Source organism: Geotrypetes seraphini, chromosome 7 (genome assembly GCF_902459505.1).
Source record: "Geotrypetes seraphini chromosome 7, aGeoSer1.1, whole genome shotgun sequence".
Classification (NCBI taxonomy): Eukaryota; Metazoa; Chordata; class Amphibia; order Gymnophiona; family Dermophiidae; genus Geotrypetes; species Geotrypetes seraphini.
Window position 1 is genome coordinate 176,006,275 of NC_047090.1, and position 18,626 is coordinate 176,024,900.

General features: G+C 46.4%; 1 protein-coding gene across 5 annotated transcripts in view; it reads left to right on the forward strand.

The window, feature by feature from the left end:
* The first annotated feature begins 796 nt into the window (after window positions 1–796).
* Window positions 797–18,626, forward strand: part of CCDC88C (coiled-coil domain containing 88C) — a 338,359-nt gene continuing 320,529 nt past the window's right edge. For 2 of the 5 annotated variants that reach the window (XM_033951004.1, XM_033951007.1), the window contains exons 1-2: window positions 9,730–10,344; window positions 11,379–11,479. In XM_033951004.1, coding sequence (XP_033806895.1) covers window positions 10,285–10,344; window positions 11,379–11,479 — 161 coding nt within the window. In that variant the 5' untranslated portion in view covers window positions 9,730–10,284. Of the gene's footprint in view, window positions 819–9,729; window positions 10,345–11,378; window positions 11,480–18,626 lie in introns of those variants that run through there. The other 3 variants (XM_033951005.1, XM_033951003.1, XM_033951006.1) reach the window with 3 other exon arrangements.

Genomic DNA, 18,626 nt, shown 5'->3' on the forward strand with positions numbered 1-18,626 from the left:
CTAAACCCATTCTATCTAAATCTTTCTGCCAAGTTTCCAAGTTTTATTAAAATTTGATATCCTGCCAATCATTAAATATCTAAGTGGCTTACAATATAATTCTAAACATTATTTTAAAAATAGGGAGTGTATAAAGACCACAACATGAATGTGCAGGAAAAAGGGAAGAAGTACATTAATAGATAGTAAAGTGAATATAAAAACTGAGGTATGGACTGGGTTCCACCTCTATAGGGGAGGTGCTGAAAGCTTTAAGTATTCTCTCTCTGCAAGTCAGTTTGTGTGAAGGGATAAATAATCACATGTACAGAATCTGGAATAGATGTAACAGAAGTCATTGATACAGACTAACCCCTGTTTTACTAAGGTGCACTGTGCGTTTTAGCACGCGCTAAATATATATACTCTAACCGCTAAAGCACCCATAGACTAACATGCACGCGTCAGCATTTAGCGCATGGTTAGCATGCGCTAAAACGCTAAGCGCACCTTAGTAAAAGGAGCCCAAAGTCTGAAAAAGACTATCCTCAAATAATATCCAATCGCTATGTAGGTAATGAGTGAATTGACAAAACAATTTGTTTTAATTTAGACAAAGTAAGTAAAATTTAAGATGTTAACTCAAAGTGTAACAATAAAAACATCTAGACAGTGCTACCAGATCCTTTTCACCATTGTTGTTCCTTTATAGCCATTACGAAATACAGCGTATCTGGAATGTATTAGCTTGCATGAGTTATGAGTGAAGTCTGGTTCCTGAAGAAGCTCCTAGAGATGTAAAACAGAAGCTCCGTTGGACCTTTAGTCTTCATCTCCAGGTAAGTGCTCTTCCATGCATTCTAAATGGAGTGTTTGACATTAAAAAATAAATTGAAAAATTTAATAGAAAAACTAAAGGGGGGGTTGTTGTTTTTTTGTTTTAGATTAATGATAGCCCACATTAAGGTGACTGCACAAGTTTAATCTAAAATTCAGCACCTGTGAGCACTTCAAGGTTTTTTTCCACCCATAAAAGAAATTTTTAAATACAAATTATAGCAAGTGATTGATGCAGACTAGTCAGGAGTGTTGTGATCCCACATGGGAAAATAATTTGTCAGCTTTCCTTCAGTTAATTAGAATCCAAAGTGGTCCCAGCTTAAAAATTAATGACCACTGTCCTAGTGTATACTGCTCTTTTGGATTTCTATACCTCAAGTGTATCACTTTGCACTTTTTCTCATTAAATTTTAACTACCAAGCATTTAACCATGCTTATTTTTGTTGTACCCTTCTCACATTGTCCATGCCCTCAGAGGAGGCCATTTGCTTTTGATTGTAATTGATAATTGCAGGCTATGTTCCCTCTAAGTCAGTGGTCTCAAACTCAAACCCTTTGCAGGGCCACATTTTGGATTTGTAGGTACGTGGAGGACCTCAGAAAAAAAAATAGTTAATGTCTTATTAAAGAAACTAGTGTTTAAGCCTTTTACATTAACGGGTGCTAGAATAGATGTGTCTATCTGTCTTTCCTTCTTTCTGTTTCTTTCTCTCTCCTTGGCAGATATCTTCCTTTCTTTCTGTTTCTCTCTCTGGCCACTGTCTGTCTTTCTTTCTGTGTCTCTACTTGACCACTGTCTGTGTGTCCATGTCTTTCTGTCTGTCTCTCGTCTTGGCCGCTGTCTGTCTGCCTTTCTGTTTCTCTCCTTGGCCGCTGCCTGTGTGTCTGTCTGCCTTTCTGTCTGTCTCTCTCCTTGGCTGCTGTCTGTCTGCCTTTCTGTTTCTCTCCTTGGCCGCTGCCTGTGTGTCTGTCTGCCTTTCTGTCTCTCTCTCTCTCCTTGGCCGCTGTCTGTATGCCTTTCTGTCTCTCTCTCTCCTTGACCACTGTCTGTGTGTCTGTCTGCCTTTCTGTCTCTCTATCTCCTTGGCCGCTGTCTGTCTGCCTTGCTGTCTCTCTATCTCCATGGCCACTGTCTGTCTGCCTTTCTGTCTCTCTCTCTCCTTGGCCGCTGTCTGTCTGCCTTTCTGTCTCTCTCTCTCCTTGGCCGTGTCTGACTGCCTTTCTGTCTCTCTTTCTCCTTGGCCGCTGTCTGTCTGCCTTTCTGTCTCTTTCTCTCTCTCTCCTTGGCTGCTGTTTGTCTGTCTTTCTGTCTGTCTCTCTCCTTGGCCACTGTCTTTCTTTCTGTATGTCTTTCTGTCTCTCTCTACTTGGCGGCTGTCTGTCTGTCTTTCTGTCTCTCTATCTCCTTGGCCACTTCTGTCTGCCTTGCTGTCTCCCTGTCTCCATGGCCACTGTCTGTCTGCCTTTCTGTCTCTCTCTCTCTCCTTGGCTGCTGTCTGTCTGTCTTTCTTTCTGTCTATCTCTCTCCTTGGCTGCTGTCTGTCTGTCTATCTCTCTCCTTGGCCGCTGTCTGTCTGTCTTTCTGTCTCTTTCTCTCTCTCATTGGCCGCTGTCTGTCTGTCTCTTTCTCTCTCTCTCATTGGCCGCTGTCTGACTGTCTTTCTGTCTCTCTGTCTGCCTTTCTGTCTCTCTCTCTCTCTCTCTCCTTGGCCGCTGTCTGACTGTCTTTCTGTCTCTCTGTCTGCCTTTCTGTCTCTCTCCTTAGCCTCTGTCTGACTGTCTCTCTCTCTCTCTCTCCTTGGCCGCTGTCTGTCTGTCTTTCTGTCTCTTTCTCTCTCTCTCTCATTGGCTGCTGTCTGTCTGTCTTTCTGTCTATCTCTCTCCTTGGCCACTGTCTGTCTTTCTGTCTCTCTCTCCTTGGCGGCTGTCTGTCTGCCTTTCTGTCTCTCTATCTCCTTGGCCACTGTCTGTCTGCCTTTCTATCTCTCTCTCTCTCCTTGGCTGCTGTCTGTCTGCCTTTCTATCTCTCTCTCTCTCCTTGGCCGCTGTCTGTCTGTCTTTCTGTCTCTTTCTCTCTCTCATTGGCCGCTGTCTGTCTGTCTCTTTCTCTCTCTCTCATTGGCCGCTGTCTGACTGTCTTTCTGTCTCTCTGTCTGCCTTTCTCTCTCTCTCTCTCTCTCTCTCCTTGGCCGCTGTCTGACTGTCTTTCTGTCTCTCTGTCTGCCTTTCTGTCTCTCTCCTTAGCCTCTGTCTGACTGTCTCTCTCTCTCTCTCTCTCCTTGGCCGCTGTATGTCTGTCTTTCTGTCTCTTTCTCTCTCTCTCATTGGCCGCTGTCTGACTGTCTTTCTGTCTCTCTCTCTCCTTGGCCTCTGTCTGTCTATCTTTCTGTCTCTTTCTCTCTCTCTCATTGGCTGCTGTCTGTATGTCTGTCTACCTTTCTGTCTACCTTTCTGTCTTTCTCTCTCATTGACGCTGTCTGTCTGCCTTTCTGTCTCTCTCTCTCCTTGGCTGCTGTCTGACTGCCTTTCTGTTTCTGTCTCTCCTTGGCTGCTGTCTGACTGCCTTTCTGTTTCTGTCTCTCCTTGGCTGCTGTCTGACTGCATTTCTGTTTCTTTCTCTCCTTGGCCACTGTGTGTCTGCCTCTCTCTCTCCTTGGGTGCTGTCTGACTGTCTTTCTGTCTCTCTCTCTCTTCTTGACCACTGTCTGTGTGTCTGACTCTCTCTCCTTGGCCACTGTCTGTGTGTCTGTCTGTCTGTTTCTCTCTCCTTGGCCGCTGTCTGTATATCTGTCTGCCTTTCTGTCTCTCTCATTAGTTGCTGTCAGTGTGTCTGTTTGCTTTTCTGTCTCTCTTTCTCTCTCTCTCTCTCTCTCTCTCTCTCTCCTTGGCCGCTGTCTGTCTTTCTGTGTCTCTCTCTACTTGGAAGCTATCTTTCTTTCTGTCTGTCTTTCTGTCGCTCTCTCTCCTTGGCTGCTATCTGTGTGTCTTTCAGTCTCTCTCTCTCATTGGCCGCTGTCTGACTGTCTTTCTGTCTCTCTCTCTCTGCTTGGACGCTGTCTTTCTTTCTGTCTGTTTGTCTGCCTTTCAGTCTCTCTCCTTGGCCGCTGTCTGTCTGCCTTTCAGTCTCTCTCTCTCTCCTTGGCCGCTGTCTGTCTGCCTTTCAGTCTTTCTCTCTCTCCTTAGCCGCTGTCTGTCTGCCTTCCAGTCTCTCTCTCTCTCCCATTGGCCGCTGTCTGTCTGCCTTTCAGTCTCTCTCTCTCCTTGGCCGCTGTCTGACTGCCTTTCAGTCTTTCTCTCTCTCCTTGGCTGCTGTCTGTCTGCCTTTCAGTCTTTCTCTCTCTCCTTGGCCGCTGTCTGTCTGCCTTCCAGTCTCTCTCTCTCTCCTTGGCCGCTGTCTGTCTGCCTTTCAGTCTCTCTCTCTCTCCTTGGCCGCTGTCTGTCTGCCTTTCAGTCTCTTTCTCTCCTTGGCCGCTGTCTGTCTGCCTTTCAGTCTTTTTCTTTCTCCTTGCCGCTATCTGTCTGCCTTTCAGTCTCTCTCTCTCCTTGGCCGCTGTCTGTCTACCTTTCAGTCTCTCTCTCTCCTTGGCCGCTGTCTGTCTACCTTTCAGTCTCTCTCTCTCCTTGGCCGCTGTCTGTCTGCCTTTCAGTCTCTCTCTCCTTGGCCGCTGTCTGTCTGCCTTCCAGTCTCTCTCTCTTTCCTTGGCTGCTGTCTGTCTGCCTTTCAGTCTCTCTCTCTCCTTGGCCGCTGTCTGACTGTCTTTCTGTCTGCCTTTTGTCTGTCTCTCTCCTTGGCCGCTGTCTGAGTCTTTCTGTCTCTCTCTCTCCTTTGCCGCTGTCTGACTGCCTTTCTGTCTCTCTCTCTCCTTGGCCGCTGTCTGACTGTCTTTTGTCTCTCTGTCTGCCTTTCTGTTTCTCTCTCTCTCTCCCTCCTTGGCCGCTGACTGTCTTTCTCTTTCTCTGTTTATCTTTCTGTCTCTCTCTCTTTTTAGCCGCTGTCTGTGTGTCTGTCTGCCTTTCTGTCTCTGTTTCAAATTGGCTGCTGTCTTTGTGTCTGTCTGTCTCTCTCTCTCCTTGGCCGCTGTCTGTGTGTCTGTCTGCCTTTCTGTCTCTCTTTCTCTCTCTCCTTGGCCACTGTCTGTCTTTCTGTGTCTCTCTCTCCTTGGACATTGTCTTTCTTTCTGTCTGTCTTTCAGTGTGTCTCTCTCCTTGGATGCTGTCTTTCTTTCTGTCTGTCTTTCTGTCTCTCTGTCTTTCTTTCTGTCTGTCTTTCTGTCTCTCTGTCTTTCTTTCTGTCTGTCTTTCTGTCTCTCTGTCTGTCTTTCCATCTCTCTGTCTGTCTTTCTGTCTCTCTTTCTCCTTGGCCATTCTCTGTGTGTCTGTCTGCCTTTCTGTCTCTCTCTCTCCTTGGCCACTCTCTGTGTGTCTGTCTGCATTTCTGTCTCTCTCTCTCCTTGGCCACTCTCTGTGTGTCTGTCTGCCTTTCTGTCTCTCTCCCTCCTTGGCCTCTGTCTGTGTGTCTTTCTGTCTCTCTCTCTCATTGGCCGTTGTCTGACTGTCTTTCTGTCTCTCTCTCTCCTTGGACACTGTGTTTCTTTCTGTCTGTCTTGCTGTCTCTCTCTCCTTGGCCGCTGTCTGTGTGTCTGTCTGCCTTTCTGTCTCTCTCTCCTTGGCTGCTGTCTGTCTGCCTTTCTGTCTCTCTCTTCTTGGCTGCTGTCTGTCTGCCTTTCAGTCTCTCTCTCTCTCCTTGGCCGCTGTCTGTCTGCCTTTCAGTCTCTCTCTCTCTCCTTGGCCGCTGTCTGTCTGCCTTTCAGTCTCTCTCTCTCTCCTTGGCCGCTGTCTGTCTGCCTTCCAGTCTCTCTCTCTCCTTGGCCGCTGTCTGTCTGCCTTCCAGTCTCTCTCCTTGGCCGCTGTCTGTCTGCCTTCCAGTCTCTCTCCTTGGCCTCTGTCTGTCTGCCTTTCAGTCTCTCTCTCTCTCCTTGGCCGCTGTCTGACTGCCTTTCAGTCTCTCTCTCTCCTTGGCCGCTGTCTGACTGCCTTTTTGTCTCTCTCTCTCCTTGGCCGCTGTCTGACTGCCTTTCAGTCTCTCTCTCTCTCCTTGGCCGCTGTCTGTCTGCCTTCCAGTCTCTCTCTCCTTGGCACCTGTCTGTCTGCCTTCCAGTCTCTCTCTCTCTCCTTGGCTGCTGTCTGTCTGCCGTTCAGTCTCTCTCTCTCCTTGGCCGCTGTCTGACTGTCTTTCTGTCTCTCTGTCTGCCTTCTGTCTGTCTCTCTCTCCTTGGCCGCTGTCTGACTGCCTTTCTGTCTCTCTCTCTCCTTGGCCGCTGTCTGACTGTCTTTCTGTCTGCCTTTCTGTCTCTCTCTCTCCTTTGCCGCTGTCTGACTGCCTTTCTGTCTCTCTCTCTCCTTGGCCGCTGTCTGACTATCTTTCTCTCTCTCTGTCTGCCTTTCTGTTTCTCTCTTTCTCTCTCTCCTTGGCCGCTGTCTGACTGTCTTTCTGTCTGCCTTTCTGTCTCTCTCTCTCCTTTGCCGCTGTCTGGCTGCCTTTCTGTCTCTCTCTCTCTCTCTCCCTCCTTGGCCGCTGACTGTCTTTCTCTTTCTCTGTTTATCTTTCTGTCTCTCTCCTTGGCCGCTGTCTGTGTGTCTGTCTGCCTTTCTGTCTCTCTCTCTCATTGGCTGATGTCTGTGTGTCCGTCTGCCTTTCTGTCTCTCTTTCTCTCTCTCTCTCCTTGGCCGCTGTCTGTCTTTCTGTGTCTCTCTCTCCTTGGACACTGTCTTTCTTTCTGTCTGTCTTTCTGTCTCTCTGTCTGTCTTTCAGTGTGTCTCTCTCCTTGGACACTGTCTTTCTTTCTGTCTGTCTTTCCGTCTCTCTGTCTGTCTTTCTGTCTCTCTCTCTCCTTGGCCATTCTCTGTGTGTCTGTCTGCCTTTCTGTCTCTCTCTCTCCTTGGCCATTCTCTGTGTGTCTGTCTGCCTTTCTGTCTCTCTCTCTCCTTGGCCACTCTCTGTGTGTCTGTCTGCATTTCTGTCTCTCTCTCTCCTTGGCCACTCTCTGTGTGTCTGTCTGCCTTTCTGTCTCTCTCTCTCCCTCCTTGGCCACTGTCTGTGTGTCTTTCTGTCTCTCTCATTGGCCGCTGTCTGACTGTCTTTCTGTCTCTCTCTCTCCTTGGACGCTGTGTTTCTTTCTGTCTGTCTTGCTGTCTCTCTCTCTCTCCTTGGCCGCTGTCTGTGTGTCTGTCTGCCTTTCAGTCTCTCTCTCCTTGGCTGCTGTCTGTCTGCCTTTCAGTCTCTCTCTCTCTCCTTGGCCGCTGTCTGTCTGCCTTTCAGTCTCTCTCTCTCTCCTTGGCCGCTGTCTGTCTGCCTTTCAGTCTCTCTCTCTCTCCTTGGCCGCTGTCTGTCTGCCTTTCAGTCTCTCTCTCTCTCCTTGGCTGCTGTCTGTCTGCCTTCCAGTCTCTCTCTCTCTCTTTGGCCTCTGTTTGTCTGCCTTTCAGTCTCTCTCTCTCTCCTTGGCCGCTGTCCGACTGCCTTTCAGTCTCTCTCTCTCTCCTTGGCCACTGTCTGACTGCCTTTTTGTCTCTCGCTCTTCTTGGCCGCTGTCTGACTGCCTTTCAGTCTCTCTCTCTCTCCTTGGCCGCTGTCTGTCTGCCTTCCAGTCTCTCTCTCCTTGGCCGCTGTCTGTCTGCCTTCCAGTCTCTCTCTCCTAAGCCGCTGTCTGTCTGCCTTCCAGTCTCTCTCTCTCCTTGGCCGCTGTCTGACTGTCTTTCTGTCTCTCTCTCTCTCTCTCCTTTGCCGCTGTCTGACTGTCTTTCTGTCTCTCTGTCTGCCTTTGTCTTTCTCTGTCTATCTTTCTGTCTCTCTCTCTTCTTGGCCGCTGTCTGTGTGTCTGTCTGCCTTTCTGTCTCTCTCTCTCCTTGGCCTTTCTGTCTCCTTGGTCGCTGTCTGACTGCCTTTCTGTCTCTCTCTCTCTCCTTGGCTGCTGTCTGCCTTTCTGTCTCTTTCTCCTTGGCCGCTGTCTGACTGTCTTTCTGCCTTTCTGTCTCTCTCTCTATCTCTCCTTGGCAGCTGTCTGACTGTCATTCTGTCTCTCTCTCTCTCCTTGGCCGCTGTCTGACTGTCTTTCTGTCTCTCTCTCTCCTTGGCTGCTGTTTGACTTTCTGTCTGCCTTTCTGTCTCTTTCTCCTTGGCCGCTGTCTGACTGCCTTTCTGTCTTTCTGTCTCTCTCTCTCTCTCCTTGGCAGCTGTCTGACTGTCATTCTGTCTCTCTCTCTCTCCTTGGCCTCTGTCTGACTGTCTTTCTGTCTCTCTCTCCTTGGCCGCTGTCTGACTGTCTTTCTGTCTCTCTCTCTCTCTCCTTGCCCGCTGTCTGACTGTCTTTCTGTCTGCCTTTCTATTTCTCTCCCTCTCCTTGGCCGCTGTCTGACTGTCTTTCTTTCTCTCTGTCTGCCTTTCTGTTTCTCTCTCTCTCCTTGGCCGCTGTCTGACTGTCTTTCTGTCTGCCTTTCTGTCTCTCTCTCTCTCTCTCCTTGGCAGCTGTCTGACTGTCTTTCTGTCTGCCTTTCTGTTTCTCTCTCTCTCCTTGGCCGCTGTCTGACTGTCTTTCTGTCTCTCTGTCTGCCTTTCTGTCTCTCTCTCTCCTTGGCCGCTGTCTGACTGTGTCTTTCTGTCTCTCTGTATGCCTTTCTGTCTCTCTCTCTCTCCTTGCCCGCTGTCTGACTGTCTTTCTGTCTCTCTGTCTGCCTTTCTATTTCTCTCCCTCTCCTTGGCCGCTGTCTGACTGTCTTTCTGTCTCTCTCTCTCTCCTTGGCCTCTGTCTGTCTGACTGTCTTTCTGTCTCTCTCTCTCTCTCTCTCCTTGGTCGCTATCTGTATGTCTTTCTGTTGGCTGCTGTCTGTCTCTTTCCCTCCCTCCTATTCCCTCCTCCCGTACACTGCCTCCATTATATGCAAATTTATTTCATGCATATTCAGTGGCGTACCAAAGGCACGGGGACCTCCCCAGGTGCACGCCCTAGGAGGGTGCACAGCCAGCTGGGTCCGGAACCTCATGGGACCTGCACTTCAGCATGGCTGACGGTTCAACCCCATGGTCAAGGAAAAGGCTAAGAAGTTGGTGGGAGTGGTGAAAGCATTCTTTAAGGAACACCCTCCTGATTTGGTTCTATCCTGCCCTCAGACAGCGTTCTCAGCCTTTGGTCGATCTTGCCTGGCTGCTGTGACCCAGGTAAGGTTGACCAGTGGTTGTGCAGTGGTGTCACAAAGGGGGCAGGACAGAGCCAGATCGGGAGGGTGTTCCAGGATGCTTTTGCTGCTCCCTAGCCTTTTTTGAAACATAGCAGTGGCATACCAAGGGCATGTGTGTGTGAAAAAATGATGGGCCCCGGGTGTCACATACCCTAGGTAGCCACTGTGCATATTCATTGTGGATATCCTGAAAACCTGTCAGGCAAGAGGTTACTCCAGGAACAGTTGAGATACAATGTTCTAGGTCACTTACATATTTTACATAGACCCTCACGAAAATACTTGGCAAATCTGGAAAATTATTTGTTTGGGGGGGGGGGAGGGGGGGTTTTGTTTTTTTTGTAACTTATTTCTCATTGGGCAAAAAATTTCACGCACCTGGCTAGCCCTTAGAAGGGACTGCGGGCGACTCTGTTAAAGTGAGTTGTTAGAGTAGTTAAAAACACTAATCGTCAGCTAAAATAGCCCCAAAAAAGAGCGAAGGTGAGTAAAACGGAAATGTCACACAGCGGACGTGCTAGAGCCGCGCCTCGTCTCCAGGACACAGCAGCGCAAGCACAGCGACCTTCCCACCCAGCCGGCCTTTGTTAAGGGTGGGGGGGGGGACTTCTAAAGTACAGCGCAGTGACGTCACCTACCAACCGAAGAAGCGCGTGGGTACGGGAGAGAGGAGGGGGGGGGCACTTGCGGTTTTTTTTGCGCGTCCTAGCCCACCTGCGGCTCCGATTGGCTACTTGCCGCAGGCGCCTGGTTTCCAGTGCACTTTGCTATTGGCCGGCGGGAGCGCTTGTCAAGGTCCCCACGCCTCCCCTTCCCTCGGGACTGTACAGGTGGTGGGTGATGCAGGGCTTAGGCGGCGGTTCTCTTTATTGTTAAGTTTCTCGGATCGCGCGCGCCTCTCCTCAGGTAACGGACGCTGAGCCGTTGCTGCTGTTTTGATCTAAACACTGTGCAAAGCTCCCTTGCGGGTGAAAAGAAGAAGAAAAAAAAACTTTCTCCGCCAGGACTTGTTTTCTATTTCCTGCTGGGGGGGCGCATTTCCTGTGAAGGCGTTTATTGTTCCCCCCCTTGTGTCTATCAGCGGCAGGTTCGGCTCCTTGGAGACGGGGGACTGACACGGGACTCTTGGGGGGGGGGGGGGGATGTGAGCGGCAGCGGCGACAGGCAGGGGCGTCTCGCCTTTGTCCCGCGAATAAGCTTCAGCTTCCTTCGCGCTCCTCTTCCTCGACGCGATGGACGTTACTGTCTCGGAGCTCCTGCAGCTCTTTCTGGAGAGTCCCTTGGTGACCTGGGTAAGTCTCTGCTGAAAGGATGCTGCTGCTTTTTCAACAAAAGGTTGCACTTACCGTACGAACACTTTGTGGCGGTTACACTTCCTGGGCTCTGGCAAGAAGGTTGATTTCACGCTTTAAAAATAGTTACTTTCCCCAAACCAAAAATTGTACATTAAACACAGTGGTTCGCGATCATATCAATTTTTTTTTTACAACGCTTCTAGCGAACTCTACGTTTCTTAGAAAGTTTTAAGCCAAAATCAAGCAGCCAAAGAAACTCGACCATTATCTGTGGCTAAGGTAAACTCTGCAGCAACTGGAACTAGTCGAGGGCTGCAGAGAGAAGAAAGAGGACTTTTCTTGCTCGCTGGCATGTATTTCTCCCGTTCAACTAAGTCTCTGCAGGTGTAATTCTATCTGTACTTTAGACAATCGCACAGAACAGTATGAGCTGTTCCCAGCGATTTAATCTGGCCTAAGAATGCTGTTAAATGTTGCGTCAACTCTTTCTTTTTTTAAAATAGAACACTTGGTCCCTTCTGTTTGTAGTAATACATTATTTTCTCGAATGACGAACAGTATCTGTGTGTTCCCTATTCAAAGGTTTGCACGTCAAATAGTTGCTATTAGCACGCTCTCATCCGTTTTTGGTAACTGGGGCCAACACTTGTTTAAAAAAAAAAAAAAAATATGGACAATGTCGCCTGCCACAGTATTTGCATGTAACAGATAAGTCGCTTTAGTTAATTTCTCCAAACATGGCCACCGTCTGTTGCAAACGTGACTTGTCAATACTATGCTCAGACAAAGACAGGATTTGTTCAGGCAGGTGGTCTCGGGGTAACTCTGGGAATAGAGCTTTGCCAGGGATTTTAAAAAAAGCCCAACAACAACAAATGGTGCTGGAAAATGTGGTGTGTGTGTGTGTTCCTGTTAAGAGCAATTAACTGTTAAAATGTGTTGAAAGTTTGCCAACATTTCACTCTTATACCTGCCAAAGTGGTTATTTTATTTTAGTACAGTATTTCCTTTTTTTTTTCCTGCTTCAATAGGTGAAGACATTTGGGCCTTGTGGAAATGAAAATGAAGATAAATTGACAATGTATATGGATCTAGTAGATGGTATCTTTCTCAACAAAATCATGCTCCAAATGTAAGTATGGTTCTTAAGTTAATTATTAAATGTGCTAAGAGGAAACGTATGGTATTGTGAGATTTGGTTCATACACAACCCCGCGAAAGACAAAGGCGCGCGCCAACAACTGAGCGCAAAATGGAGCGTGCGCCGAAGAAAATTACAGTTTTTATGGGCTCCAACGGGGGGTTTTGTTGGGGAGCCCCCCCAGTTTACTTAATAGAGATCGCGCCGGTGTTGTGGGGGGTTTGGGGGGTTGTAACCCTCCACATTTTACTGTAAACTTAACTTTTTCCCTAAAAACAGGGAAAAAGTGAAGTTTTCAGTAAAATGTGGAGTCGCCAAAACTTGGATCCTAGTTGGGACTTTGTATGTTTTATCATTTAAATGGACTAACCTTGGTAGAAACTGTCAATAAAGCATTTGTCACTACAGGTTGGATTTGACGTTTCCAGTGCCTCTTTCTGTTAATTTGACTATGTTTTGCCATTTTTGTCAGTGTGTGTTCTGCCATACTTGCCTTTACTTTGCATAAATATGCTTATGATGTAAACTTGTAACCTGTTCTGAGCTCTTCAGGGAGGATGGGATATAAAACAAAATAAGTAAATATAATTTTCAGTTTGTCGGTGGTTTTCATCTGGAAGCATTCTTCCAGTAACAGAGCAACTTCCAAATGATAAAACAGTAAAAGACCTAAATGGTCCATCCAGACTGCCCATTAGTTATACCCATTAAAAATACATGATTAAATTAACTTGCCTCCTCTTTGATATTTCTGGGTCATAGCCTGTAAAGTCTACCTGGTATTGTCCTAGGTTCCAAATGCTGAAGTTGCCGTCCAAGCTCACTGCAGCTTATCCAACCATCCTGTTCGCAGAATATCTACCATAAAGTCTGGCCAGTAATATCATCATGTTCCAAATTAATGGAGTTCCCTTTGATGCCTTCCCCAGCCCAATCCTACACCAAATCATCACATATGGGACACAGACCGTGCAAGTCTGTCCAGTACCAGACTTGGCTCTTTAATGTGCATTCTTCATTTTCTAATTAGAGATCCTCTGTCTATCCTACGCTCTTTTGAATTCCATCACCATTTTCCTCTCCACCATTGCCCTCAGGAGGGCATTCCAGGCATAAAGGATTGTGGTTAGTATGTTAGCCTATTTTAAAAGTTAGAAATAAAACAAGAAGGTTCTGGCCTCCAAAAGCTAGCCATAATGAAATTTTAGTTCAATAAAGTACACTTCTCCCTCCATATTTGCAGAGCCGGTCAATGAATATTGAAAAATAGCAAATAACTTTTAGGGCTGACTCTGATCCACCTCCGCCTCACAGACCTCTACACACTTTATCTAGTAGACTAGTGGTGAAGCTGAGCAGGAATGATCTTCCTATGCTCCTGCCCCGTGCAGAGCCGTCAAAAAAAATAGAAACATAGAAAGTGACGGCAGATAAGGGCCAAGGCCCATCAAGTCTGCCCACACCAATGACCCTCCCCTACCTCCCTTTGTGAAGAGATCCCACCTTTCGATCCCATTTAGCTTTAAAATCAGGCACACTGCTGGCCTCAATTACCTCATGAGACTACAGTGGGAGCTTACGGCAGCCATTTTTGTTGATGGCTCTGCATGGGGCAGGAGCATAGGAAGATCGCTCCTGCCCTGCTTCACCGCTAGACCACCAGGTAAGGTGTGGAAAGGTTCGGGGGTCGGTCAGGGTTTAGAAACTTGTGAATAATCAAAGTCACGAGTCCTAAACCTGTGAATTTGGAGGGAAAAGGTTATAGATTTTTTTTCTTTTGTTAATAACTTCTTAAAGGGGTACAGGAAGCAGTTTGATAATTATAGTTGTGGCAAACAAAGAACGCTCAGTTTGTGTAATCATTCAGTCAGTAAGTGGTGCAAGTTGCCAGTCCTGAACTGCATTAACCTGCCCTTTTTACAAAACTGTGGTGTGGTTTTTAGTGCTGGCTATGATGGTAACAGCTCCAATGCTCATAGGAATTCTATGAGCATTGGAACTGTTACCGCTACGGCCGTGTTAAAAATTGTGCTACGATTTTGTAAAACGGGGGGGTGGGGGGGGAATGGGAAAGTTACCTCCCTGCTCCTTTGATTTTGCACCCCACTGACTTTAAACTATCAGGGTCAGTAGTGAACATTTTCATATTTAGGCTTTAGAAACCACAGCTTGGGGAGCTAAATTCTCCAGTACTGCACTGATGCTCATAGGAATTCTGTGAGCGTTGGAACATTTAGCGCTCTGGGCCATGGTAAAAACCTCTACCGCAGTTTAGTAAAAGTGTGTGTTTGGGGGGGGTGTTAAGATATAAGTCCTGTATTTTGCCTATGGAAACATAAACTAAGGGGCATTTTTAGTAAGCTGTGCTAAAAAGTGTCCTTAGTATACCCTAACACTGGTTTTTCCAGCATGCTAATGCCATTTTTACTGCAGCTGGAAAATAGCCAATTTTCTTTTCTTTTTTTTAATTGTTGGCCATGTGCTGATGTTGCTATTAGTAAGTGGTCATTAAATAAGGAGGAGTGTATGGCGCAGTGGTTGGATCTACAGCCTCAGCACCCTGGGGTTGTGGGTTCAAACCCCGCACTGCTCCTTGTGACCCTGGGCAAGTCACTCAGTCCTCCATAGCCCCAGGTACGTTAGCTAGATTGTGAGCCCACCGGGACAGAGAGGGAAAATGCTTGAGTACCTGATTGTAAAACCGCTTAGATAACCTTGATAGGCGGTATATAAAATCCTAATAAACTTGAACTTGATAATACCACTTGAACACTTTCCATCACCTGTTTTAAAGGTGGTAAGGGCTCTCTGCTGTAATGTAGCACTAACTAATTAGCGCCAAAACACCCATTCTTCCAACACCCCCCTCAACAAAAATATATTAAAAAATTCAGAGCATACATATTAGCGCATACTGATTTGGCTTTTATTGCAGGATGCCTGAGCATATCCTGTGGTAAGCCATTTTAAACTATGGTAAGCGTGCAATAGTGCTTCCTGCAGCATAGTAAAAGAGCCCCTAACATAATTAATAAGGTCAATCTTTTCTGTCCAATTTAATTTTTTTTTCTCTATTTCCTTGGTGCTTTGATTTTCCTCCCATGGTTTTCAGTATCACTTCTAAGCTGACAATTCCCAAATCTACCTCTGTATAACAGAAATCCAGGCCCAAGTCTCAGCCTGCCTGTCTGACATTGCTGCCCGGATGTCCCACTGCCACTTAAAACTGAACATGGCCAAGACTGAGCTACTTATCCTTCCACCTAAACTTACTTCTCCTCTTCCCCCCCTCTCTCCATCTCAGTGGATAACACTCATCAGCTCACATCCTCAGGGTCATCTTTGACTCTTCTCTTTTTTTAATCTGTGCAAATCCAACAGGCCGCCAAAACCTGTTGTTTCTTTCTCTATAATATCACAAAAATCTGACATTTCCCCTTTAAGCACACTTATCACCTCTTACCTAGACTACTGTAACTTGCTTCTCGCAGGTCTTTCACGTAACCATCTCTCTCCGTTTCAATCTGTTCAAAATTCTGCTGCACATCTTCTATTCCTCCAGAGTGCTATGCTCACGTCACTTAATTGCCTCCCTCTCCTAGGAGTTGGCAACCTTTTTACAGCAAAGAACCAATTTATCCAAGATTTTTGATCGAAAATTTACAAAGAGCCACAAGGTGTAGCTTTTCTCCCCTCTAAACCCCTCTTAGGTCTCTGTACCTGTCATCCCTCCCTCTCTCCCCTGCCTATAGCCAAGGTTCTCTCCCCTCTCCAGGCCCCGGCCCTTTAATTCCCCCCTCTCCCAGGCCTACAAAGATACCTGGTGGTCCAGCGGGAGTCTGTGTGGCAGGAGTGTGGCCCTCTCATTTTTGCCTTCTAAACAGTTGCTCATGGCATTTCCTGTAGTATTATGAGCTACCACAAGAGGTCATGACAACCATTTGAGGAGGCAGGAGCGAGAGGGCCATACTCCTTCCACAAAGACCATCAGGTACCTTGGTAGACCCCGGGGGTGCATCAGGGGGTTGGGAGGGAGACTGAAGGGTCAGGGCCTGGAGAGCCACAGCCACATGCAAGAAGAGCCGCAGATTGCCAACCTCTGCCCTATCTGTTTCCACATGCATTTACTCTGCAGATCCTCAGTATCTCTCATATCTCCTTATATTCCTCCCTAGGAACTCTGTTCATTGGACAAGTCTCTCTTATCTGTATCCTTCTCCTCTACTGCCAACTCCAGACTATGCTCTTTCTCTCTTACTGCACCATATGCCTGGAACAGACCCCTGAGTCAGTATGTCAAGCTCCATCCCTGGCAGTTTTCAATCCAGGCGAAAAGCCCCACTTTTTCGATGTTACTTTTATCCCACTCGCTTGCAAAGAAGCTCCCTTGTCTTGTTTGTCTCTATTGAGAAGGGACTGTCTCTTGAATGTTTTAATGTGCAGCACTTTAGAAATAAATAGTAGTTGTAATAGTACTGCATTAAAATAAGATAGTATGAGGTACTTGACTTTATTTGGGGTACCTTGTGGGAATGAGAAGCACTGTAGTGTAATACTTGCCCCCCAGATTCTGTATAGGGTGCCCCAAGTTAAATAGTGCATAAATTTAACTAATTAGGCATCACTCAATTATTGATATTTAACAAGCACTTATTGGCAGTAACCACGAGTTGCCTACATTTTTATAATGCATAACTCCAAAGGGAGATGAGCAGCCAGGGCGCTCCCAGAATTTAGGTGCAGTGTTACAGAATGTATACAGGACAAAAAAACCCCAAGGAAACCAAAGCCCCATACATCAGAACAGTGGTTTTGTTTGTTGTGAGCGTTTATACAGATTTTGGACAGTGGCTTGCCAGTCATATAGACCTTTTAGTTTTTTGCAGCTACTGTTAGATGACATGAATCCCTGAAGCAGGCTTTTGAACCGAAACACGGACCATATCTGATCTGATCAAATATTTCAAGCATTGGTTTGATTGCAATTAAAGCTTTAAAATAAAAAGGTTTTCTGGTTGATGTGTACAGAATTTATTCACCCACCTTCCATTAGTTGTTGGGGCATGAGGATTTACTCCAGCTTCTAGCAGGAGTAAATCTTTGCACAGAAATTCAAGCTAAGCTGGCACCGAGTGTGTCTAAAGAATAAGACTTACTTAGGCACTGGGATGATCCACACTAACATTGTCACCATTTTCTGAATTTACCCCTTGATGTCCTGATATTGATCTCACCCTGACCAGATACATTTGTGTACTAGCAATAGTCTTGTATTTTAGACTAAATGCTGTTTGGCATCAAGTGAGCATCCCAAACCTGATTCAAATAATTCATAGGATAGGTCTGATTTAAATTGGACCTGTTGAAATCACTAATCCCAAAAGATTCTGCCCTAAAAGAGTAAAATACCTGCCTGGATTGTTTAACAGGATTAAAAATAAGGGTTATTTTATGGTGTTTCTTTGGACCATAGAGTTTAAGTAGTAACTTTAGAAGCCTGCTCCTGAAACTGGTTCAGCAGAGACAGGCAATCCTTTAAGAAGAAAGAAAAGTAGTGTGCTTTGTGTGTGTGTTGTTTTTTTCCCCCAACTTATTATTAGGTGCAACCAAATCAAAATAAGAAATCACAAGCAAGCACGTAGAGGTTTCTTGTCTACATGTACAAGCAGCATCGCAAAATCTCAAAATATATTAGCTGTAAACAGGCTGTATCCAAATGCAACTTGTTCTTTTGCTCCCCTTCTACCAGCAGTTTCTCACTCAGCAATGTGAGCAATAGTGAGTAGAGGCCAGCCAAATTTCAGTTTTGATTATAGTGCCAAAACTGGCCCCAAATCCTTTTTTCTGTTTAGTTTGTTTTGGCTAAAAAGCGACATCCATGGTTTTGCTTTCAGCCAAAACTGTGTGTTTACAACAGAAGCTGAAAACTTGTATTTTGTTCTTTTTGTGTCCCTCCCTTCTCCTCCTGTATACCTGTAGGAGTATCCCTTGGGTCTATCTTACAATCCCTGTGATCTAGGTGTATTATCAGGGCAGGAGTGATTATACCTAGTCATTCCTCCCCATGCTGCGAGCCCCACAAGAGATCACGGCAACCATTTTGAGAGTAGAGCTGAAGCGATTGAGAACACTCCTGCCCTGGCTAACCCTCTAGACCAGTATTTCTCAACTTGGTTCTGGAGTACCCTCTTGCCAGTCAGGTTTTCAGGATATCCACATTAAATTTACATAAACTTGATTTGCATACACTGCCTCCATTGTATGCAAATGTATTTCATGCATATTCATTGTGGATATATTAAAAACCTGACTGGCAAGGGGGTACTCCAGGACCGAGTTGAGAGATGCTAATTCCTAAGGAGCTTATCCCAAATTTACAGACTTTTGTATAAAAAGCATTTATTTGGAGCACACTTAGTATTAATATAACGAAAACAAGAATGCAAGCAATGCGATGGTCTAGACCAGTGGTTCCCAACCCTGTCCTGGAGGACCACCAAGCCAATCGGGTTTTCAGGCTAGCAGATTTGCATGCCTTTCACATTCATTATATGCAAATCTCTCTCATGCATATTCATTAGGGCTAGTCTGAAAACCCGATTGGCCTGGTGGTCCTCCAGGACAGGGTTGGGAACCACTGCATTGCTTGCATTCTTGTTTTCGTTATATCAGGGGTGTCCAATGTCGGTCCTCGAGGGCCGCAGTCCAGTCGGATTTTCAGGATTTCCCCAATGAATATACATGAGGTCTATTTGCATGCACTGCTTTCATTGTATGCTAATAGATCTCATGCATATTCATTGGGGAAATCCTGAAAACCCGACTGGATTGCGGCCCTCGAGGACCGACATTGGACACCCCTGCGTTATATTAATACTAAGAGTGCTCCAAATAAATGCTTTTTATACAAAAGTCTGTAAATTTGGGATAAGCTCCTTAGGAATTAGCATCTCTGTGGAAACAACATCATCTGTCTTTTCAAATCAGTGCCATAGCCATGGTGGAGGAGGCCTTGGGGACCTGGGCCCCCTCGATTTGAGTTCCAGCAACTTCATAGTATAGCACCAGGCATCTGTTTCTATAACTAGTGCGGACCCCAATCCCTGCCAACCGAAGAGATTCTCCCATCGACCACCTG